The 26,788-nt window shown below is 33.1% G+C and overlaps 1 protein-coding gene across 8 annotated transcripts in view; it reads left to right on the top strand.

The window, feature by feature from the left end:
- Positions 1 to 26,788, top strand: part of Tenm1 (teneurin transmembrane protein 1) — a 757,085-nt gene that overhangs the window by 548,741 nt on the left and 181,556 nt on the right. For all 8 annotated transcript variants that reach the window (XM_063246384.1, XM_063246382.1, XM_013147982.3 and 5 more), the window contains 3 exons: positions 20,750 to 20,935; positions 22,518 to 22,541; positions 24,732 to 24,878. In XM_063246384.1, coding sequence (XP_063102454.1) covers positions 20,750 to 20,935; positions 22,518 to 22,541; positions 24,732 to 24,878 — 357 coding nt within the window. The remainder of the gene's footprint in view (positions 1 to 20,749; positions 20,936 to 22,517; positions 22,542 to 24,731; positions 24,879 to 26,788) is intronic.

Here is a 26,788-nt window from a genome sequence, read left to right as displayed (position 1 = left end):
TTTGGAAAACCACAACTTTACTGAAAAATATGAGTATAAGGAATTTTCTCATGAAACATTTAAGAACGTGTTATTGTCCCATTTCCTCCAAATTTTAATTGTGCATTTCTTAAAAACAAGGACAATATTCTCCATAATGATGATACAGCTATCAAAATTAGGAAATTCAAATGTATATATTTCTATGACCTAATGCACAGGACTTCATTCATGTCTTGCCAGTAGTCACAGTAATATAGAATCTGGTTTAGAAGTAGCATTTTCTTTTAGCTTTACGTCCTGGTAGTCCCCTTGAGGTAGAATACTGCCTCATTTTTCCATAACTCCCGTGACTGACAGTCCTAAAGTTCATACATCAGTGTTCCTTTTTGTATTGATGAATTCTTTAATTAATTAAGTTTATTGAAGCACACCAGTTATTTTATAGAATGCTCTCTGATTTGAGGTTTTCTGATGCTTCATCATAATTACATTCAGGTTATGCATTTGTGCCAATACTGTCACAGAATTATTGCCACATTCTTTTCATTGTACCCTATTGGATGGCGCCCATTATTGATTTGTCCCACTTCTAATGATGTTACCTTTGATTTTTTAATTAAGATCGTATCTGCCAGGCTCCCCCCTGTAACCTACTATTCTGTATTTGTAATTAGCAAATGTTTGTGAGGAGAAACTCCGAAGCTATGGAAATGTTAATTACTTGTCAAAGCTTCAGTTTCTTCACTCATTTATTTTTACCTTCCTCAAATCATGGTTTGTTATACTATCTGCTGGATTATAGTTTCTGTTTCTCTTCCTACTGAAAGTGTTCTCTTTTGGTATGTAATTTTCTCTTCAAGATGCCTTTGCCTTCTTTTGACATGTCCACATCATCCTGAGCACTTTCTTATATGGTTACAAAAAGATCCTCTAGTTTCATCTTACATGTTTTCATCCCTGTCCCTATACTCAGTTACGTCTCCAAGGAATATTATACTTTTAATGAAACTGTATTTAGAAGTTAAATTCAAGGCATAAAATGTTTTTGCTATTGGAATAGTGCTAGTTCCAGGTCCTCATAATCAACAGATACAGGAAATATGCACATAGGTTTACATACATAATATACTTATTTGTATCTATGTTAATCTATCTCATCTACCTATCTATCAAAAACCATGGGTTCCCACTGTGACCTCCATTTCAATTTTACACCACAAAAGTTTTTTGCATTTTCTCTATTGTTATACTTGTAACTCACTATTGTGACAATGCTAAACCTGGGTCCTTTTACCCTTAATACATTTACTCCAGTCATTTGTCAGTATATTCTATCCTGGCTTTGTCCCCACCCTCATCCAATACAACTGTCAGTAAGTTACCATTTTACTAAATACAATGAATATTTTTAAAATCTTCATCCTGCTTAACCTTAGTAGTGTTTGCAATAGTGAAATGTTCCATGTTTATGAAAACTCAATTGCTATTGGTTTCCATGATGCTGAATTCTCTTGATTTTCATCTCACATCTGTGGTGCTTCCCTCTCACTTCTCATGCTCCCTTGACAGAAACTTCTTCTGCTTGACCTTAAATGTAGAAGTTAAATAGTATTAGACCTCATTTATTTCACATCTTACTCAATACTCACCCCAGTGTTTCAAGTACCATTTTCAAGTACTCACAAATTTAGTGTTTATTCCCAATCCGTCTTCTTAATTTAGAACCATAGATCGCTCTGTCTACTTGAAATTTTTACTTGGATTTCTTACAGGCATCTCGAGTTAACATGTCTAAAACTAAACTTGTGATACCTTCCCTCTCTCAAAGTAATCCTGCTCTTTCTCCAGTAGCCCCTATAATAATAAAAATAACATAAGCTCCATCAAAGTTGCCCAGGCCAACCTTATATGACATTCATGGCATATCTACAACTTTTATCCCCTCGAGCTAATCAGTCAATAGGTCTTTCAAATCCACCACATAAAACTATTTTGAGAGCATCCGTTTCTCTGTGCATGTATTGTCGCCTCCCTACTTATAGAAACTATTGTCTCTCAGGCTCTTAAGAGTCTAAAACATCTCCTTGAATCTCTATTTTCTACCTCATTCTCTCTATCATATCCAAAGAAACTTTTAATACAAAAATGATTTTTGTTTCTCTCTGCCTATCTTTTAATGTTTTCCCATTGCTATTACAATGAAGTCTAAAAATTTTACCTGAATCTACAACACACTGAATCCTTTGACCTTTGTCTACTTCTTCAGTTCCATCTCATTTCTTTCTACCTGGCACTTACACTACTTGAGAGATATAGTATACATTTAATTTCTTCCATCACCACACACTCATAGTCACATATCCTGTAAGTTTAAATTTAAATTGCAAGGCCTGGAAGAAGTCAAAATTCTGACTTCCCAAATCAGATCACTCTGTTATCATTTCACATTGCACTCTGCACTCTCCCTTCACAGTGTTTTTCTGTGGCTAGTTACAAATTCCTTTGAGTATTTATGCAGAAGATTTAATGCTCCAGGAAGGCAGAGACCATATCTGTCTTTGTTGTTATATTTCTACCAGTTAGCACAATGCTTAACTCATGGAGCACACCTAAAAAATATTTGTGAGTTGTATCAATGGATGGAAAGCTGAAAAGAATGAAAGAATATAGGATGCTAGTTTTCACAATGACAGATACTGGGTAAAAGATAAATATTTCCATCAAAAATTCATGTATATTCAAAGAGTCAAATATTTTTGGTTTACATAAATATAAATAAACTATTCAAACCCTGCATCAGAGCAACCTCATTGGCTAACTTCTAATCATTTCACTTCGTGTCACTCAGAAATTGCTTTGTGGTGCTGAAACCTTTTCTTAACTCAGTTGCTGAAAAATGAAATTGGATTGTATCCTGGACACAGCAGGAAGGCAATTTAAAGAGCCTATGAACATTGTTGAAATTATCATGCAAGCTTATTAAACGCAATGTATATTTAAATTGAAAAAAGTTTCTTTATTAAACTTAGATAGGTGAATTTTTACAGCTTCAAGCACTAAACTATATTAAGTTTGAGAGTCAGGTTAGATTAATTTCTAATCTTTATGGAAATCATTTTTATTAAAAAGCGGAAAGTTAAGATTTTGACAGTTACAGGATTTGAATAACTCTAAAAGGGTCATCATTTAAATATGCAGAGGAAGTAAAATCAGAGTGCTTTCACGATAAAGATGATTTGTTTATTTTATATGCTTATTTTTAAAAGCTGTTTTAATATTTAAGCTTGTTAAGGAAAATTTGAAATGTGGTTGAATATATTAAAACCTAAATAAGAATTTTGACTTTCATTTCTTTTTGCAGGAGCCAGCCAAATAAACCTCAGCCTGGACTTGGCTGCTAAAATTAAAAAGATTAAGGGAATATTTTCACATCTAAAATAAATGATCAACACATTTTTACTCATGAATATATTCTGTGATTTTTAGTAACCCATAGTTTTTATTTTATAAAAAAGCATTTTATATAATGAACTTATTAGTTGGACATTTACACTTCAAATTATTTCTTTTTTTAATTTCTTCTTTGTTCCAGCTTCATTGAGATGTTTTACATATAAGACTTCATATATTTAAGACGAATAATGCAGTGATTTGATAGGCCTATACATTGTGAAATGATTATGGCACTCAAATTAGTTAACACTCAATTTTCTCACATATTTTATATGTGGAATGAGAGCACTTAAGATTTACTCTTTATGCTAATTTTAATTATTTTCGTCTTATTTCAATTTAAAGGACATTTTTGGTTTCTTGGATTGATAATCTTAGAGGTGCACACAAAATATATTAGCAAGAAAATAGCCTACAGCAGAGCAGGAAGGAGGTGTTTACTTTGAATTTGGGGATCTTCTGATATCTTTAAAAGTTACAAACCAAACCTCAAAAGAGTGCAACATTTTGGCCCTCTTAAACATAGAAGGTATTTCTCTATCTGTTTATTGGTAGTTTGCAAGTAGCTGGAAAGTTATAATTCATAATAATTAGTCTTTGGAATAACAATAGGCATTAAATCCCCACACTCCCCTGTCTCTCAGTTAGAGTCCTTCTCTACTCTGTGGTGCACAAAGTTAGGGCTAACTGAGGTGGTGGGCACCGTCAGTCACCAAGGGTGATGCTAAGGTGGATCTCACCTGAGTCTGATGACCAGAAGGACTCATACAATCTTAGGAGTGTGATGCAGATGAAAGCATTTTTTCATCCCACTGAGCCTCAGGTTTCTTTCTACCTTGTACCTGGGAAGGTCCAGAGGCTCTGTCTCAGGCACTGGTGACAGGTGACCCATGCTTCTACTTGGTAATAAACTTCAACATAATGAGCTCACTGCTGAATTCTGAGATAAAGTCCTGTGCTTCTTTTTTTTTCTTTTCTTTTTTTCATTGTTAGTACGTGTTCACAGTACATAATGATTACACTCATTGCAGGGAATTAGTACATATATCTAACACATTTCAATTTATTTCCTGCTTCCTTCTACGCTCTTTTCATTTTTTAAGCATCAGATTCATTTATCTTACAAGATGTTATAAGACTAATTATCCCATATTGAGATTAAAAACCAGACTAATAATCCAAAAAACATACAACATGTGAGACAATTGTACTAAGTTAAGCTACACTTTTAGATACACTATCCATGATTGATTAAAACTTTTTCTTGCTTTTTCCCTATTATCAGTCTTTTATTTCATGCTTTATTTCTATATTGTTTTTCACGTAAAAGAAATCTTGTGATATTTAACTTTGTGTGTCTGATTTACTTAACACTATGTTCTCAAGCTGCATCCATTTTCCTACAAATGACTCAAGTTTTTTTTTTTTTTTAACAGCACAGTAAAACTCCTTTGTGTATAAATATCGCATTTTGTTTATCTGTCGTCTGTTGATGGAGTTTCAAAGTTTTAACTATTATGAATTGTGTTGCTGTAAATATAGGTATACATATATCACTGCGATATGATATCTTTAAATCTTTCGGGAAGATACCTAGAAGGGAAGTAGCTGGGTCAAATGGAATTTCTATTTTTAGTTTTTTTTAGGAATCTCCATACTGATTTCCATAGGAGTTGTATCAGTTTAAACTCCCACCAACAAGGGAAAGGGGTTTCTTTTTCCCCACAGCCCCTCCAGCATTTGTTATTAGTTGATATCTTGATTGTAGCTTTTCTTTCTGGAGTAAGAAGGAATCCGAGTGTTGTTTTAATTCGCATCTCTCTAATGACTGGTAGTGTTAAACATTTTTTCATGTATCTATTGGCCATTTGTATTTCTTCATCTGAGAAGTGTCTATTTCAGATTCCCATTTTTTATTAGGTGTTTATATTTGAGGGATCTAATTTTTTAGTTCTTTAAGTATCCTATATATTCATCCTTTGAGAAGCAGCTGACAAAAAATTTTCATTCTGTAGGTTGTCTCTTCACTTTATTAGTGTTTTGCTTTGCTATGCAGAAGCTTTTTAATTAGATGTGATCCTACTTCTTGACTCTCAGTATTATTTCTTATGTAACCATGGGTTTTTTCAGAAAGTCTTTGCCTAGACCTATGTCTTCAACAATTTTACTTATTTTGTTTTTCAGAAAAATGCTTCTGTTCTAAAGTTTAGATATTTGATTCATTTTTACTTTAGTTTAGTGCATTGTGAAAGATATGGGTCTATGTTCAATCTTGAGTATGCGGGTGACCAGTTGTCCTAGTAACATTTGTTTAAGAGGCTGTATTTCCTTTTGTCAAAAATAACATAGTTGAGTGTGCTTGAAGTTGTTTCATTATGTTTTATTCTTTTTCAGTAGTCCAAAAATCTGGTTTTATTTTTTGTCAATAGCATGCTATTTTATCATGGTGGCTTTACAGTATAATTAGAAGTCCAGAATTGTGGTATTGCTTGCCTTGGCCCTGTTTTTGTATCCTACCTCCCAGCACATCTACTCTGTGATGATAGTTAAGATAAAAGACGATTAAAGTATTAGAATGCATATTAGAAACAGAGATGATTATAATTGCTAACGATCACATAGCACTTATGTGCTCAGCAGTGCTGCAAGCACTTTACATATATTTACTCATTTGATCTTTGCAAAAGTTGTATTTTATTGATACAATATCAATACAGAAAAATGTATTGACTTGTCCAAGTTTACATACCTAATCAATGACTTAACTAAGATTTCAGCCCTAGAAATCAAGATTTAGAGGCTGGACTTGACCACTAAGATGTACAAATGAGAGGCAGAGACAGAGACAAGAGACAGGGAGAGATCCAAATGGAACAATTGAAATAGTTAGAGATCATACGACAAAAGGCAGATGAAAGCTTATAGTCCAAGATCTCAGTCTTAGAAACCAGGAATATTACTGTGATAATAAAAAATGTGAAGTCAGGAATAAGATTTATGAGTAGAAATTAAAAGATACATTATGAACGTATTGATTTTATGTTATTGGTATACTAGCCAGGTAGAAAAGAGTAGTATGCTATTTGTGACAGTGAGAGAGAGAGAGAGAATCAAGGATTTTACATTTGTCTAAATATAGCTACATTAGTACATTACTTATATGTACATTTCTTGCAGCATAATATAACCTCATTAAAATGTTCCTATCACAGAACGTGATAGATTTGAAGTCAAATTCTTTATTCCATTATTAATCTTTAGAAAATGGGTGTGGCTGGTTTTAGGAAACATAAATCATGTCTCCTAAAGTTCAGATGGCACTAATAACCTTTTAAATGATAAATTAAGGAAAATACTCAATAAATTAAGTGGTAACAAACTGTGCATTCAGATGTTATATAAGGGCATATTTTTTGCCTTTGTCATTATCATGCTGAGGATTCTGTGGACTCTGGGTTCTTTATAGTTCTTTTATTCTTGTCATATTTATTTATAGGGGCAAATATAAATTTTGGATTCACGGTCTGCTGAGCAATGGTGGCAGCTTTGTAAATATGTATGCAGCCCTTGCCCAAGACTTTGAAAGAGAGCTGCTTTCTATGCCTTTATAGTGCCTTGAGCACATTAAGGATGTAACAGCCTACCACACTTGTACAGGTTGGCCCATGATTGCTAGTATTATTTCTCTCATAGACTATTTAGACTTCATTTTCTAAAGCATGGAGAGTCCTTAACAACTGGTGAATGGTGGGAAGGGTGAGAGAACTCTGTAAGCTCTCTTCTACTTAGGGTATATTTTTCAGGCTGCATGAAGATCCTTCCAGCAAACAGCTTTGGCTTCTCCACTCGAGGATGCATCTGATGTGTTCTGAGACTTCCATATGTTTTTGAAGTTCTCTCAGTCTGTCATTTGTAGAGCATAGGGGAAGGTGGATACTTGTGTGCTAAATGGAGTGGCTTATTGCCTTCTAAGAACATCATGTAGAAAATTTCCTTTTGCATTATGGGAATTGATGAAAATTCATTTTGCAGACAGAAGTAGTGTTGTCAGGAAATTGTTGAGAAGAAAAAAATACATCAAGTATCAGTAAGGAAATGGACAGGAAATTCTTCCAAGTGCAATTTTAACATACAAAATTATGAGAAAAGAGTGACAAATATTTCATATAAAGAATAGCTTTCTAACTTATCAAGAAGCACTTTTTAAATAGTCAATTGAATGAAAATGTAGCAATAACTTGTTGTATACAGCAGTTGTTGTAAATAGGCTTGCCGTTTTAGGTGGTCACAACCTGCAAATACATATCAATGCTGCTAAGAAATTCTGGGCTAAAAGATGTAAATAAAGTAAAACACATGTTCTTATGGCTATCAGTTTAGAGTATTTATACCATAATAATGATAGTTTATGAGCTTCAAAAACTGATATTTGCTCCTTAGCGGTGATGATTTTATGGTGACAATCTTTAATCAGTTGGATCTGGTGATAAGCATTTATGGAAAATCTCCAGTGTGAAACATTGTTTGGCATTGGCTATGCTACTGGATAAACAAGGTTGTCAGATTCAATAATCAGAGGATTGAAACACAGTTTCACAGTCTGTAGCCATGAATGAATAAGGGTTCACTTCATCCTCAAAAGTTCCAGTTTCTGATCACTAACGTAAGCAAAAGGTGATATCCACCTTTAGAGGGGAATGTTTTGTTTAGCAAACACAGAAACAGGATTGATTTTAAAAGAAAAATTCTGTGTAGTGAAAAAGTTGGCTGACTGAGTGGATTCAAAATTTGTAAATCAGGCGTGGGTTTTTCTGTTTTGTCTGGTTTTTCATTTCAATCAAACAACAGTTAAATGAAATCTAAAGCCATATGTGATAACCAAATCCATGAAAATTTAAACTAAAGGTCATTACAATCATGGGCGTGGAAAAATTCAATCCTTTGTGATTTTTGTTTTAGTACATCAAAAATTTGAGGCTCCACATTGTATAGGCTGGGCTGTGGGGATGTTGTTGCTGTTACTGCTGCTTGTGTGTTGCTACATAGGCAGATAAATTTTGCTGAAAATTTGTATCTGCTTCAGTCATATTGTTGTTCTGATGTGAAGCAATGTTAAGACTACAAAAACATAGTGAAGCACCTTGTGATGTTGAGGCTGAGGGACAACTTCCATGTCTTTGTCATTGATTTTCTGTGTTAAAATGAAGTATGCATTATTTCCCAAACACAGTGTATTAGTCAGCTTTCTGTCACTGTAATAAAAACCTGATGAGATAATCAACTTATAATGAAAACAATTATTTTGGCTTGCTGTGTTTGAGGTTTCATTCTATGATTGATTGCCTCTGTTGCTTTTGAACCTCTGAATAGGCAACACAATATGGCAGCAGTGATGGTGATACAAAACTGATCACTTCAAGGCCAAGTTGAACACCAACCTTTTAACACACAGGAAATGTAATGCACAATTCTTGGTGAAAGCACATCTTTGTCAGAGTAAGGTACTGGCAAAGATTGAGACAGCTTAGTAAGGTACTGGCGAAGATTGAGACAGCTTTTAATGAATTTAATGATACAGAATCTAATGGAAATTGGTGGGCATGGGCTACAAACCTATGATCCTAGCTCCCAGAGGCTACAGTACAGTTGCAAGATTGAAGCCAGTCCAGGTAACTTAGCAAGACATAGTCTCAAAAAATATTAATAAGTGCTTTAACTATAGCTCAGCAGTAGGGTGTGTGCAGAAGGCCTTGGGTCCAATCCCCAGTGCTATAAAATAGATATGCCGTGTCATCAAATAATATTTTTAAATATTACTTCTGATGGTTACAGGAACCATAAATGCATTCATGTGTGCACGTATGTATATGTATTCACATGTGTATTCTATAAAATTATGAGACTTATAATAGCCCAACACTCTAATAGAATATCTTTTACTAAGCAATAGAAGGAATTGAAAGTAATAAAATGAAAATGATTCAGACAGCTGATAGACTATGAAAACTTTAGCACTTAATACTATGTATTACTTTTTTGTTGATTCATTCCTTGATTTTAGTGAGAAACTTGGTACCTATAACTGTAAAAACTTTTCCAGACCTTAAGCTGGGTTACTCATTCCCAATTCTAAAATTTCCCTCCTGAGCTAATACTTCTTGATTTTTTACTGGTCTTTCTAGTTTTGGAGAGAGTGAATATGTGATAATGTTTAATATTATTTTCAAATTTTACATAAGTGATATTCTTTCCTTTTTCAGAATGCTATGTAGCAGCACAGGCATTTTCACATAAATACATATTTTAGGATTCGATAACCAGATTTAATATTGTGGGGTGCTCAATGTTATCATTGTCTAATATTGGGCAAAGCTGAAATGTCAAGAGTAGTAGAATTTACTTCACTAGGAAATTTTGTCTAAAGAGTAAATCTCAAAGAAATGGTTCTGACGGAGGCTGTGAAGGATTTACTGTTTAATCAAGCTGTTCTTTGTCAGCATGTAACAAAGAAGGGTTTTGGTTGTATCCTAGTTTAATTTATACAACTACTGTTCATTGTTAACATGCATAAGGAAACATTAAAAATGAAATGTCTCAGTAGAACTTTAAAGTGTCTGCTTATATTTTTCATGTTCTTTTCTAATACATTTGCACAAAAGAATTTATATTTTAGTATTCTTTTATCATATTTTGTAGACTGTAATGTTAATGTATTTTCAAACAAATAGAAAACATTACACACATAAATGAACTACTCATGAGGCAAAATATATCACAGTGAATATTGTTTCTTTCCTGTTTATAAATTATACAATTGACAGCATCTGTTTTCTGTTCATCTTTCCTCCGTACCAGCCCCACTGCTGATTACAAGATTGTGATTGAAAACCTCAGAATCAGTCCAGAAACTGCATTTAAAATGGGATACAGTTGCTGAAATGTTACTGCAGTTCAAAATCAAGAATCTTTATTGTTTAAGTTCTGCTGTTTTATTTGCGATGATTTATTTCCTAGCAGATACCCTTACTCATGAGGATATCGCTTCCCACCTGGATACTTGCGGTGCTGAAACTGTAAATCACACTTGTGTTTGTGGCTTCGATCTGTGAAGGCCTCTGTGTTAAGTGCAATAGCTAAGTGACATCTTCCCTTATTTATAATATAGCTATCCTTAATGACAGTTGTTTCTTACGGACTTTTAGGGGGTTTGGGGCGGATTTTTTTTATTGCCAGGGATCAAACTCATGACCTAGCACTTGCCAGGCAGGTACTTAGGCCACGGAGCTAAATCCAGACCCCTCTGACTTTTAGTTTTATAAATCATTATTAAATATTTCAGACATATGAAATAACATGATGTACAGGTGAAAATACTGCTTTTTAAGTAACAACAGTCTTTAGACAGCCTTTCCAGTGTTTTATAGCAAAAATTATTTTAATTATACATATAACAGTGGGAGGAAAGTGTTATATTTTATGCATACATACATGTGTAATATTCAATGTAATTAGTATTTGAACTCATCAGTGAGTATCCTAAATTTTATTATTTTCATATACATTTTTAGACTTTTCCGAATGTTGGTATCTGTAAAATATATTGCATCATTCCACACGTGTTTTTATTTCCTTCTTTCATCAATACGTTTTTAAGGCTTACCCATATCAAGGCATTTATTTCTACTTTACTAAAGTTAATTTATATATTTTGTTCTGTATGAATATACTAGCACATACCTGCCATTTTCCTACTAATGGACGTTGCTGTTAGGACATACAAACATGAACTAATATACTTCAGACTTTTCTTATATTCTTGGTTTTTCTGCTCCATATGGCTTTTAGGATCTGATTTTCAAGCTCTATGAAAAGTGTTAGAATTTTAACTAAAATTTCCTTGAATTTATGGAAGTAGCAGCAGAAAATAGACATTCTAATGATATTGAGGTTTGTGAGTCGTGAACACAGAGAAATATAGCACTCCATTGATTGGATCTTTGTATGTGTTCTGAAACTTTTGAATTTTTATTTAGAAGACCTTTGAAATGTATTTTCTATATATATTGTTTGTGAATAGAGTCTTTTTAAAAATTACATTGCCTGTCCCTGATATATAGGCATGCTGGTTTTCTACCTTATATTTAGCAGCTTTGTTACCCTCTCTTTTAGTTTTCATAATTAAACTGTGCATTCAGTTTTGTCTCTCCCTTCCCAGGTATTGTGCATTTTATATTTTTGGTTGCCTTGTTGTACTAGCTGACATCTTTTGAACAACACTGAATTAGAAGCAATAGTTAATTCTGATACTGTATTGTATCTGACTTTAAGGAGAATACCCCATTTTTTCTACAACTGGGTATAATGCTTACTCTACAATTTTGGTAAATAAACTTTGTCATATTCAATAATTCCCTTCACAGTCCTATTTTGATAGGAGATCATGGTGGATTAACTAATGGTCAACTTGTAATATCCAGTTGAACTGAATCAGCCTAGTGCTGGCTGTGGACAGCTTGCCTAAAGATTGTTGCCAACATCATAAAAAGAACTGGAAGGGAAGGTAGTGTACTGTTGATTTTCCTAGAGAAGCTTGTCACTTTGGTTTTCCTGATATGAACTCAGCTGTTCTCATCAGCAGAGGAACTCAGGTGCTGGCTATTACTGAGGATGGCTCTTATCCTCTTCAGGGGAATCTGTGTCCTTACCTTGAGCATAGCTTCCTGGCTCCATGCAGATCCCTCAGTCTGCTGGCAAAGATCTTTCATCCCACGGATACAGATTTTCTAGCTTCCACCACTGACTTTTGAGCCCTCCTAATACAGATCCTTAATATAGAATTACATGAGACATTGTCATGGGATCTAGTCCTCCAGCTGTATTCAAGGAGGACATGGGCTCTAGGTTTTTATCTGGAGTAGTTGTACAGAACATTGCTGTAGGATCCAGAGTTTCAGCTGAACTCTTTGGGTCTCTAGTGTACAGACAGATTGCTTGAACACTTCTGCATTTGATTCTGTGGGTGAATATTATAAATTAATCCTATAAATTATGTGTCCTGTCTTATATGTGTTCCCTTGAAAACAATGATTACAATGGAGATCCTATCATAAGTAGAAAATAAATGTTAGTGTTATTTCTGCACATACAATTATAATTTTCTTTAATTTTTATGAAATGGATTCGAGTGAGAAAGATTAATTCAATGGTGAATTACACTGATAAATTTCTCTACAGTTAAACCATTTTAGCATTCAAGCTTACTTAGTTGTGATTTCTATCTTGCAGTGTGTGTGTGTGTGTGTGTGTGTGTGTGTGTGTGTGTGTGTGTGACTATTTGTGTGTTTTCCTTGGTTTTCAGGTATTTTATTGGAGATTTTTGTATCCATGTTTGTAAATGAGATTCACCTATCTTTTTCTTATCTACCTAGGAATTAGTGGCTCAAAAATTTCCACTCCTTCTTTTATTCTCTGTTATACTCTAACAGAGAAATTGCCCATTTAAAATTTGGCAAGATACACTTGCAAAGCCATCTTGGACATTTTCAATGTCTTTAGTGTATATTTGTATTTTCTATTTCTTCTCAAGTCCTTTTTTTTGGAAAGATATCTGTTTCATTTGAAGTTTCAGACTTTTTGGCATAAAATTGGTAGAATTTTTTACTTTCCTTTACATTTTAATATTGCACATTTATTCGTATCTTTCTTTTTCTTGCCAAAAGTTTCTCTGTTTTGTTATTCACATCAAATAACCAAATTTTGATTTTGTTGATCTTCTCTATTATTTATTTCTAATTTCATTAAATTTTTCCCTTACCTTCATTGTTTCTTTTGTCTACTCATATGAGGAGCCCTTTACAAAACTCGCTGAATTTCAGTTATTCTATTTTTCCACTAAATGTGTTTTATATTGTAAATTTCTTCTGTTATTAAGCTGCATCTCATGTGTCTTATAAAGGTATTTTCTTGATTTCCAATATAATTTTTAAATGTAACCAATTATTTCAAAGTGTCTTCTTTTAAGGAACACCTTTCTGTGCTTGTTTTAGCAGCACATATATTAACAATATCTTTCTGGAATTTTTCTTTTGTTATTTTTTGTTTATTAATTTCTAAATTTGTTATATTTTACTGAAACTGCAATATTTTTATAATGTAAAATCTTTGTCACTTGTTGAGAAATGTTTTGTGGACTAATCTTTTCTGTTTTAATGGCATTTGAACACAGTGTATATTGTACAGTCGTTGCTTTAGGGTTCAGTAAATGTCCATTATATTAAAATTATTGACTGTACTGTTTAATTTTCTACATCCCCACTAATTTTCTTCTTAATTATTGTAAAATAGTGTTCCTTACTAGAAGTCTGTCAGGTTTTGATCTATATATTTTCAACTTAAATTTTCATATAGGGTCTGGTTTGTTACATCTTCTTGGTCAGTATTTCCTTTTATCACTGTATAATGACTGTCTTTATCCATAATAATACTTCATACCATGAAGTCTATTTCATCTGATAACATAGTAGCTATTCTTCTGTTGTGTTTTTTCTTTTCTTTAGTAATTTTTCTATGTTAATATGTTTCCAGCACACTTTTTTAGCAGAAAGAATTTGCAAGATTTTCTTTTCCATTCAGTTTCAGATCCTCTTTCTTTGAAACTTTTAGTTCAGTTGGTTTTTACGTACTGAGATTATTCATGATAAATTTATGCTTTATCGTCTTACTTTAGATCTGCTATTTCTAATATTTATTTTCTTCTACGACATTCCCTCTCTTTCTTCCTTTTCTTGGCTGAATGGATTATCTTTATTCTTTCTTCCTCTAGAAAAGTTACCCATTCTGATCTTCATTTGTTGTTATGACTAAATTTTTAATATTCTCTTACAATGTAACACAGATCCAGAAAAGTACTGAATATAAAATCATATAGTTCAGGAAATTATCAAAGTATGAAATACCTGTTAACCACCATTCATGAAAAAAATATAGCCTACTACCTTCAGAACGTGCCTCAGTGCCATTTCCCGATTTCCTTCCAATTTCTGTCTTACGGTAACTACCCCGAATTCTAATACATGCCTGTTTTTTGATAATTTTAATGCAATCTTAGACGTGTGATTTTATGTAATTTCTTGCATTCGGCGTTACTATTTAGTATGTATCCAAACTGTATATTTCCCCTTTTGTGTAGTTCCTGGTTGAATCTCATGCATGTTTTTCTGACAAGTCATGTGTCTCTTTATTATCAATTTGAAAGAGTCCTTTCTATATTCCAAATACAAGGTCTTCCTTTCAGTTATTTGCAATCATATATTGTAGCACTTTCCTGCATGTTTTTTCTCTGCCTTTCAATAAGAAGTTCTTAATTTAGATGTAGACTAATTGATTATTTTTTACATTTATAGTTAGAATTTTGGAGTATTCTTTAAATTTATATCTGCCCTAATGTCAGGAAATTACTTTCTTATGCTTTGTTCAACAAGTTTTGTTGGTTTATATTTACCATGTGTCTTAGTTACTTTTTACTGGTCACTGAGACAAATACCTGATGCCAAAATTTGGAGAAGGAAAAATTTATTTCTTACAGTTTTGGGAGGTCTCAGTCCATACTCAGTTGGCTCCAAGGCAGGCTGGCATGGCGGGCCACAGTTTATGACAGCTGCAAACAGCAAGGCAGAAACTGCCAAAAGAGCAAGATACCCCTTCTGCCTGCCATTACATCACATCCTGGCTAGACCCCTGTGTGGGTGTAGCACTGACACCATCAATCCAAGCATTAGACAATGAACCAATCACAGATGCATAATGTAAATGCATGAGGCCTGGGAGCCACCAACATAAACCATGACACTTTGTTCTATCTGGAATCAATTTCATGTACAGGGTTAAGTAAAGATATTTTCCCTAATAGATACTCGCTTTCCCAGGACCATTCATTTTAACATAACAGTGGTTTTTTTTCACAGTCTTAGTGCTACAATAAATCAAGTTTCCTAATATGTGTGAAAATCTGTTCTATTTGACAATATGATAATACCCCCTCATCTAATTCTGTCATGAGTCTTGCCATCAGCCACAGACCACCTTGCCATCAGCCACATTATTATACTTCTTTCTTTAGATGATCAGAATTCTCATATACATGTGAATACACAGAAATACACAAAGCTGTTGCGATATTGATAATATATTGAATTTACAGGATTACCTGGGGAAAATTGGCATCATCCAAATTGAGTTTTCTAAACCATAAACTTAATACCAATTTCCACATCTTTTCTAATTTCTTTTATAAATTTTTACATTTTTAGTATGTGTTTTGCATATAGTTTGTTAGTTTTTCTCTGATTCCATGGTAAAGTTTTACTCAGCATTTTAAATTTTTTTTCATTGTATGATATTGCTATATTGATAAATATATTAGCCTACTATCTAAATGCCTTCCTAAATTCATATATTAATTCAAAAATTATTTATATCAATTATTTTGGGGCTTTGCACATAGTACTGTCTGTGAAAAATGATAATGTCATTCCTTTTAATGTTTATACATTTTCCTGTATTGCTTCAGTTGCTGAAACCTTCAGAATTAAGTTGCACAGAATTAATAAGATGTGACCCTTCTCAGTCTTAATAAGAAAAATTTCAAACTTCTCATTATCAAATGTTTACTGTGAGTATTTTGTAGATAAGCCTTACCAGATTCAAAGCTCCATTTAGTCTTAACATTTGATGTAACTTATTATCATAAATGAACGTTTTGTATTTTATCTAATAATTTTCATATGTTTATAGGAAAAATTATTAGTTTTCTTTCATCTCATATGTGATCAACTATATTGATTGATTTTCAAATGTTAAACTATGCTTCTTCCTTCTTATTCCTAAATAAGCACAAATTTGTTGTAATTTTCCATATTAATATTTTTTTTAGAATGTTGCACTGGGATGTGTGAGATTCACTCATTTTTTTTCTTATAATGTGCATGTTGGAGTTGTACATCTGAGTTATGTTAATCCCATAAAGCCAATTATAAGCATTTTTTTGTATCCTTTGAAAAATTTCATCCCCATTTTGCTACTTAAAACTCTGGTATATTTATAAGTGCAGTTATCTGAGCATGGAAGTTTTATGGAAATATTCTTCATTGTGGATTAAAGTTATTTATGAAAACTTTCCAGTTTCCCTTATTTTCTTGTGTTTTTTCATTAAATTGTGCTTTCCAGGAAATTGTTCATTTCATCAACATTTTCATAGGTATTGACAAAAAGTCGCTTGTACTATCCATGAGATGTGATCTTTTTATTCCAATTTTGTTTGTAGGATATTGTATATTTTCTTGATCAGTTCTCATAGAGAATTTTAATTTCAGTTGATCTGTGTAATTCATGATGTATTGGCTTTCTTTATTCATTTTACAATGTTTATTCCTGTTACCTTCTGATTTTACTTTATTATTTTCTTCTACTTTCTTTAATTTTGCTTTTCTTTTCTTTAATCTATTAGAATGGATGCTGTCATAAAATTTCCTATACATATTTATAAAATTATTTATATACAATTAGCTACATACACAAGTTTTTATATATGGTACTTTCATTTTCTTTCATTTCAAACTATTTTAATTTTGTGAGGATTTCTTCCTGATTTTGTGGTTTATTCAAAAGGATATTCTTGATTTTCAAATATATGTTGATTTTATAGTCATCTTCTGTTCCTGATTTCAAGCTGAGGTAGGCAGAAAACATGCTATATATGATTTCAGTATTTTGAAACATTGTGAGATTTATTTTATAGCTCAGCATACGTTAATAGTTGTAAACTTTCCATAGGCATTTGAAAATTATGTGAATTTTGTATTCCCTTGTTGCATTGTTCTCTGTCAATTACATCAGTCTGTTACACATGTTGCTTAAAATTCTACAGACTTTCTATTTGTTGTTTTCTTATATTAATGAGAGAGGGAGTTAGTAAAGTTTTACTGTGGTTTTGAATTTGATCTCTTTTTTTTCATTTCTTCCATTTTCCTTCTTATATTTGGTCTAGTGGCTTTTTCAATGTTGGAAAGATCTTAGCCATTATATATGCAAATTTTTCTGCCCTCATGAGACTTATATCAACCCAGATTCTGAGCTTTTGTAGCTTCTTCTGCCCTAATTGATAAACACTACAGGAAAACATCCGTGAATTTTAGTCTCACCACTCTCGGTTTCTTTTTCCTCCTGAGAGATTGACACAGTAATTTGTTAGGCTTTGTGAACCCTAATATCTTTTCTAAAAGAGAAAGGAAAAAGTATATTCTATCTATATTTTCTAATTCTCATGAAATGGGAATAATAAAAGTTATTTTCACCTATGTTACTAGAAACAGTTTCCACCTTTAAGTTTTCATATACATACTTGACAAAGAATCTCTTACTTAACTCCTGAATAATGCAAGGCTTTACAAATACTTCAGAATGTTCTATCTTATGTATCATTATGAGATAAGCTTTTAGCTCTACATTATTTTCTAACTCTTGTCTTATTAATTATTACCATTACTATTACTACATTTTTAAATGTAGTCAATGCTTTCTTGCCAAATATCTGGGCTGTTGGAAAGAGTTTGTCGCTATTTAACCAAGATTATAGCCTTTCAAGGGTCATGCCTTTCTGCAGGATGGGATCCAAAATCTCACCTCTTTTCTCTGGGGAAATAAATACGCAAGCACCTAGTCGTTATTGGTTCTGATCACCCTCAAGGCTGACAGAAGTTTGACTCATATGCTTACTACTGTGGCTCTTAGAGTATGATCTGCCTCTGACACATGAGGATTTCTTTTTTTGTGAGCTATGACATGCATTTTTAAAACTGTTTCATTATGTCCAGCATCCCTAAAGGTTTATATTGAGGTAGTTTAAGAATAGCCTGACCTGCCATTTTGCTGATACTGTTCATCTAATCCTATTATTTTCAGGCAAAACCCAGAATGATATATGCCTCCATGTCTAAGATTTCTAATTGTACAAAGCAACGTACAAAAAATGTTTGCCTCTAATTGTTTTAGTCAGTTCTGACTTGATTTTTTTTGGACAATTACTCAGTTCAGTTTTTAGTGTCTTGAAGTCTTGAAGGGGACACTTTTAATGATATGAGTGGGAGTAGAATTATAAATTCACTACAAGAGCCAAACTTATAAATCAAGACTATTCATTAGAGATTCAGAAACTATATATATATATATATATATATATATATATATATATATCCAGGGACTATTTCAGGATAATTTTTTCTGTGCTATTATTTGTTAGTCCAAGGTACAATTTTTCAAAATGTATTTTTGTCTCCCAAGATTTTCTTATTGTCTGGTAATCCCCAACATAGCTTTCCATTCTCTTTCTTTCATTCCATCAGGCTTCACAACTACCACTTTATCAATACAGGTCTTCCTATAGTTACCAATAATTTCCATGCTGATAAATTCAATGGGAACTTCTCTGAATATATTTTGCATGATTTCCCAGTAATTTGAATTATAACGAATACCTTTCTTCTTTAAAAAAATGTACTCTTTGGATTGTTGTTCCACTGTAATCTCATTGGAATTACTCCTGTCACTAATTCTCCTATCCTTCCCAGTGGCCTTTCATGGTGGCTTTTTTCTGTTTGGTCTTTTAAATTTTTATTTTGATGGACAATTATTAATTGTGTATTTTTATAGCAGAATATATGGTCTTTAAATCCATCAATATTTAAAGATTTATCCTTTAGCTTCCTCTATTATCTCTCGTAAATTCTATGTATTTAATACCACCTACACGCTAAATACTTTCAAATTTCTAACTCCATCCTAGCTTTTCAGAATAATGTATGAGACAGAGATAGAGTCAGAGAGAGAGACAGACAGACAGACAGACAGAGACAGAGGCACAGAAAGAGACAGAGAGAGACAAAAATATTAATGTTAGTTTAGTTGATAACACACCCTTGTTCTTCACCCAGCCTTTCACATTCTTTTAATTGCAGAATTACTCATTTACTTCTTTAAAACAAAATTTTGTTTTCCCTTTTCTTTATCCCCATATCCTCTCTTGAGTAAGTTCTATTGATTCTACCTCTAGAAATATATCTCAAACCTGTCTAATAACCCTTAGAGAGGCAAACACTGGGCAGTGATTAAGGAAGATTGTTGACAAATTATCCAAGATATATAGCTATTAAGCAGAGGTAGCAAGCATGTAAGGTATCATCACTTAAAATTTATTACTCATAGAAATTTTATATGAGTAACAAAACATCATAACCCGGCCTTCAAAGAATCCTTATCAACAGATAGATCTAGAGTATAACAGACCTCATAACAAACAATAGTCTTATCAGAAATAAAGACCATCATTTACAGAAAAGTTACTCTCCTACTGTGGAATTTCCTAATAAGATGACATGTCAATACCTCTTACTATATGAAACCAGTTTCATAATCTGAAAAGGTTAAGTGCATTTCTGGAACGCTTTTTCTTCAAGGGTACATGAACATTAAACCCCAAACCTATTCCATTCTTTCAAAGTCTCACTTCTCCCTCTCCCACAAGTAAATTAAAGCAAGAAAGAGACTTGTCAAGCCTTAATTTTGGTTTCTCTAATGACATTATTTTAATATTCGGCATTTCTATAAAAAAGTCAAAGGGACAAAGGAGAGAAATTCTGCAGAGTCAGTATATCATCATTATATTGAATAAATACTGAATAACATTTCTGGATAAGAAAGCTGTGTACTTTAATCAACCAAGAGTTATTTTATAAGCTTAAATAAATGCAAATATTGATTGTGTGATCAGAGAAACCAGTTGATTACTGTCACTGGCAGCTTATCTTTTGCATATTATGAATAGTATTAGAAATGTATTATCTTTCTTATCATTTTCCTGACTTAACTTAGGGCACTACTTTCCTGGATTCATAAAACCCCTGAAATGTTATCTGTGATCTTAATGAAATTTTAGGGAAATCTCCTTGGCATCTATTGGGAATTCATTGCATTTCTAGTGCTTGACGGTCATTACATTCTATGGACTCCTCAAAATCAATTGGGCTTAAGAGTTTATTTTATGCATGGAGCCCTAACTACCTCTTTCACATTGTTCATTATACTCACTTAAATGCTAGAATTCTTTGGGACATTTTGTTTATATATTTTGTTTGCATAAATATTTTAATTACTTTATTTAACATAAAGACTAGGATATTTGTCAATTTCAATATCTTTCAGAAAAAAACAGATGCTGCTTCCAACAAAATACGTTAATAAATGTTCTTTGAATTATCCACAGAACTCTGTACCATGGAGTGTGGTAGCCACGGGGTGTGCTCAAGGGGAATTTGCCAGTGTGAAGAAGGGTGGGTAGGACCCACATGTGAGGAACGCTCTTGTCATTCTCACTGTGCTGAACATGGCCAATGCAAAGATGGGAAATGTGAGTGTAGCCCTGGATGGGAGGGCGACCACTGCACCATTGGTAAGTACCACCACATTTTAGACAACAACATAAATTGGACTAATTGAAGCAGTAAGGGCAGTCTGGGGAGTTGATTGCAGGCTTTCAGTAGAATTTGAGGTTGGAAAAGTGGAGGAGTGTTAGCTACAATTTTTAAGGAACTGTGAGCTAGGAAGTTTTGTTCGTTTGCTGATAATAACCTACTTATTTCTTATGTCAATACCCTACTCATTACTTCAGTATTCCTTATGTTTTCTGCTTTCAAGTGCTTTGAATTACTAAAATGAAAGATGATTCATTGGAATAAAGTGTCATTAGTTAATAAGAGAAGTGCTTTTGTAGTGAAGGTAATATTCACTGCCCATTTTTCCTTCTGAAAAGTATAGGTTGTTTCAGTTGAAAGCACTTAGAGGCAATTTCATTAAATGGGACTACTTCAACAGGGGCCATTTGATATCATTAGAGGCTGTCTTTAATGTATATGAAGAAGGCATTCCTGACCTATCACCAACAGAATCTCTCTACTGAATGTTTATTCTTATTTTGGTAGTTTGTACTGAAACATCTGCTCTCTCACATTCTTTGTTACCAGTTTCATAAAGTTTAGGACACTGAGGAGGAAAGCCAGCTGTAGCCCTAAAAAGTCTTCCAATTCTAACTCCAGCTTAGAAAATTCTACCAGGTGATCTTCACATTACAAAGACGTCTTTAATAATTATTTCAATAGAAAACTCTTGTTTTCTTTAAAAAATGAAATCTTTTGACACATATCTGCCACAAAAATGTTTCTTGCTTATACAGAGGGACACACACAATTGTAATTGTTCAGCAGAGGAAAATGGGTCACAGTGTTCTGTAACATTCCACGACTAGACAAAAGCAATTCACACAGAACAAAGGCGGGCTTCTGAACAAACGCTTCACTGTTTGTGGGGTTTTTCCCCAGTAGACTCTACTAGAGCTTTCATTTTTCAGGTGAAGTATTTTGTTATAATGATTGGGACCTGCCAACTATTATAACAAATTAATGTATAACATATGTAGAATATAGTCTTAGTAAACTACAATATTACTCTGCTAAAGGTACTGTAAGTGTTGTTCTGTGACTATAGAAAATATTTAAGATTCTTTAAAAGGCAGTGAGGAGTGAGATTCAGATGCAGCTTAAGTAATTATATTCCTGCACTACAGTTAAGTTTATGGCCTTTACATAAGAGGATTTAAATATTGTGATGATTACCAAAGGTGGTTACTCCAGAACTTCCTTTTAAAGATGTTACTAATAAAAGGTTGAAGCAAGGGTTCTTTCACAAATGTTATTACTGAAATGGAAAACTGCTGTCCTTATACTTTTAGTGAAATATGACACTTTTTTAGGCAGCTTAATAGGGTTTCTTGCAGAAAGATCATTAATAACCTTCCCACAGAAAATATTATTCAAAAACTATGAAAACCAGTGTACCTACTTTTGAGCTGCAGGCATTTCAGCAGTTCATAGTTTGCTCTTCTCCTCCCAGGCAACAGATGGTAGACCATTAGTACATGTTGAATAGTTTTGGTTTCCCAGAAATGCATTCAATCATTCTTTTTTCTCTCTTTTTAGCTCACTATTTAGATGCTGTTCGAGGTAAGACTTTTCTCACCAATTTTATAATCAAAATATGTTTTAAACAAAAATATGCATGTGGAAAAAGAAGGATGGTGTTTTAGATTGTTTTCTTCATATTTTATGTCTTTTTTTTTACTTTTGGCGACCCAATTAAAGTATAATATTTCTGGATCATACAATAATAATTGAGTTAAAATGTAATTTGGTTCTCCAACATATAAGACTCGCTTTTTGACAAGTATAGAATGGACTGATAAGCCTTATTAAGTGCTATTTTTCTTTATCTTTTCATTGAGTAGTGTACAGATGTGTATCTGTGTGTGTCTGTGTACAATACAAGCATATTAAAAAGTATTGCATAAACTAAGCTTAACTACATGGCTCAATTGTGCTTCAAACATTAGAATAGCTTTGTTTCTATTTTTTCTTCTATTCTCTTTTTTCCTTTTCCTCTTGTAAGTAAGAAGGAGAGCAAGGGTTGAGGAGAGGAGAAGGGAATGGGCAAAAAGAAGAATATTATTTGCTATGATTAATGTGATCATTATGTATGTTACAAGACTCCCAATAAAATTAATTTTAGAAATAACATTTTTAAAACATAATAATATATTTCTAAGTCCATACAAGGACACTTTACAAGGGCAGACTTATCCCTGAGATGCACCTCATCATTCATCTCTCCAAAGATCTACCCTGGTCAGAGACAAGGAAGTTTTTTTGTCAGCCACCCCAGTGCTGTTCCTTATCTCAGCTTCAGAATTTGAACACAAAGTTGTCTGTAGTATTTCTCTACAGATTGACTATACAGTAGAATGGAAATGAATAAATTTCCTTCTCAAGCCTATGTAATTCATCCTGTGCCATGATTTGTGAGATATATATATATATATATATATATATATATATATTCACATTTTTAACAGCCATCTGTCATTTTATTTAAAACTTTTCTCCCTCTGGCCTTTTCATAATTGCTTGGAAAACCATTTGGAAGGAACAATGGGTTATTTCTATAGATTTGTACAAATTTATTTTTTCCCTTTTTGCACTTCTGAAATTTTCTTTCAAAGACAAAAAATACAAAGAATTTTAATTGTATTATTCCCAGTGAAATTCAGGTCTAGTCTGAAATTGTTCCTGAAAAAGTATCCAGAAGACACATACTGTTAATTATTGTCTCTCTTTATCTGCTTCTTGCCACTTGACATGTGTGAAATTACCTTTCATTAGAGGCTAACTCTGAACTACAGATAGAAAGAGTTGGACATATTAGAAATGATACAAAAGAAAAAGAAACAAGCATAATTATAGACCATTGTCAGGGTTGGTGTTTTAACAGTGGATAAAAGTCATTGACTTGTTTGCAATACATAATGTTTACATTTAATACTGGGAGGAGATACTGTCCATGAACTAATAAAAATTAAAATTTTGAAATTATACTGAAACATTACACTTCCCTCCTAACTGTGTTTTCCTGTTAGTCTCTAAAACTCTGAAAGTCGAAATCTGGCATGTATTAATCCCATAAACATTTGCTGAGTATTTATTATTATTATTATTAGGCATCATGTTATGCTCATTTCTGTTAGAAATACCAGAGCAAAATAAATTTTTAATCTTTGCCTCTCAAATCAACAATAATCTTGAAATGCTAAATAGATGCAAAGCAATTGCACCACGTCTCTAAGGTATTGAATGGGAAAGCATTTAATTGCATGGTCTTAGCTATATATCAGTATATCTAAATCCTGAAACAACATATCACAAGAAAAAGAGTCTGTGCAGATTAGTTGTTAGGGAAGCTTTCTCCTCATAGAAGCTGCTATATTTTCCCAACTTACTGGACATAAGCAGATACGGCACCAAACATACAGTTTTGATTGAGATGAGGAGATATATGCTTTGAAAAGAAACAAAAAACATGTCTTGTCCCCACCATAGTTATTATTCTATTTCAACCGGAAGTTGGGAATTGGGGGTAGCATTAATAATGCTTAATTGGCTCTCTAAGGAAAAACATTGCAAAGGAAGGGATAACAAGTTCCTTGGAAAGGTTTTATCAGTAAGTAAGCTCCTCTTCCATTTATTCAGCATTACATCTGAATGGGACACAGATGACCAAATGCTTCCCATAGACAGACGCATCACTGCAGTCCAGTGTTTATGTGATGTCTCTGTGATTGTTATTCTCTGTTGTATTTTCAGATGGATGTCCAGGGCTCTGCTTTGGAAATGGACGGTGTACCCTGGATCAAAATGGTTGGCACTGTGTGTGCCAGGTGGGTTGGAGTGGGACAGGCTGCAATGTTGTCATGGAAATGCTTTGTGGAGACAACTTGGACAATGATGGAGGTAAGTCATTTATACAATAACTGTATAAAAGAGGTAATAGCCCAGCCTCAAGCACAGTGATTACCAACATGGCCAAGAGTAAAAGTTAGGAATCTCTCGTAAGTTATATCTCATATAATTCCCAAAATAGCTCCATAAAGTATAGGTATTATTATTTTACCTATTTATAGATAGTAAAACTAAGACTTAGTTTGGAGGTGGTGATTCATCCAGGGTGCACATCTAGAAAGTAACTGAGCCAAAGTTCCAATTCAAGACTGTAGTTTCAGTCAGTTTTCTTCACTAGTGTATGGTGCTACATCCCATGCCTACAGCATTTAACACACTAAGTGAAATTAATGTGCAACTGTATACTTAGCACTATACACACCGCAAAATATTTTCTTTGTTATTCATTAGAATACCCACTTGTGTTCTTCATTTCAGTAACTCCTAATATCTTTCAGAGGACACAGTAAGAAGACAACAATGATAATTTTTTGAATTTTTAATTCAAGACTTGTCCTTGTTGCTTGTTTTTGTTATTTTTATTGAGACAATACCTAATTATAGGGTGTTAAAACTCCCACTGTATTGCGTGAAGTGTATAATAATATCTGGGTAGTAAGTATTTCTATGTCTTAGAACATTACTCATCATATATGTTGGGAATTTTCATATTTTACTGATTATTTTGAAATACCAATAGTTATAACCCATATTCACCCTACCATGCTATAGAAAATCAAAACTAAATCCAATCCAACTATGTTTTTGTATGTTTTTGTTTATTTAACTTCCTTCCATCCCCACTCTCTCCTTCTCAGTCTCTACCGACCACAATTCCATTTCAATCTTCTACACAATCAACCTTTTGTTTCCATTCACATGGTATTTTACAGAGTCACACGTGGCTCCTGAGCCAATGGAAACCACTTCTGTTTCACTCAAGCCAACCATAGAATCAGTTAGACCTCAAAATGCCAAATCACCTCTGAGTTAGCCTAAAACAATAAATCCTCACTTTCCCCATAATTCTATGCAGGGGAAACATTTTAAACATGAAAATAACAAAAAAAAAAATAATTTCAGTACCTTAGCTGAAAATAAAGTAGATTATTAAACTTCACTCCTTAATTTTATATATCACTTAGACAGTTGTTCTTGTCATTTGAATCCAAACATGAGGTTTAAATCAATAAGTTAGGAATCATAGATAAAGCATTAAACTGGAAGTAACTTGGCTTTACTTAACTTGGAGAAAACAAATGAAAGTGCTGTTGACAGTAACATTAACACCCTAGTAGAGTGATAATAAGTATTAAATGAGACAATTCAAGTGAATCACTTAGAAATTAATAAACAACACTACACACCCATATAAACACACAGACACACATGCACACACACACGTGCACACACACACACACACACACACACACACACAGAATGTAGAACAAACCGTGTTCTGGAGACTATTTACTCCCCAAATAAATTGAAAACCTACTTGGGAAGGCGAAGTGAGATTCCTACTTACAACATAGGAAACTGAGGCGTAGGAAACTAGGGATCCCACAGCAAGCAAACAATAAATACAGGGTATAAATTTAGGGATCTTGTTCATTGGTATAAACATAGAGATTTCCTATAGAGGTTATCTTCAGGAAATATGTTAACAACTTATGCAAGTATAATTTCTGGCTTGGTTAGAGTTGAGCCAAAGTAAGTTTCCTGACTTAATAAAGTAATAAAAATAATTGAATAATTAATTATAAAGCATTTTATAACCTCAAGGTCACCTCAAGGCAGCCAAAAAGTTTCACTGAATGCATCAATTAAATAGTAATGAATTAATTGATTATCAATCAGAAGATTTACTGAATGTATATTGACCTCTGAACATTTCCTTAAAAACTGTGTATCTTTATGCT

This window comes from Cavia porcellus, unplaced genomic scaffold (assembly GCF_034190915.1).
Source record: "Cavia porcellus strain 051 isolate PalLab524CR breed Dunkin Hartley unplaced genomic scaffold, mCavPor4.1 scaffold_3, whole genome shotgun sequence".
NCBI classification, from domain to species: Eukaryota; Metazoa; Chordata; class Mammalia; order Rodentia; family Caviidae; genus Cavia; species Cavia porcellus.
This window is presented reverse-complemented; position numbering and strand designations above follow the sequence as displayed.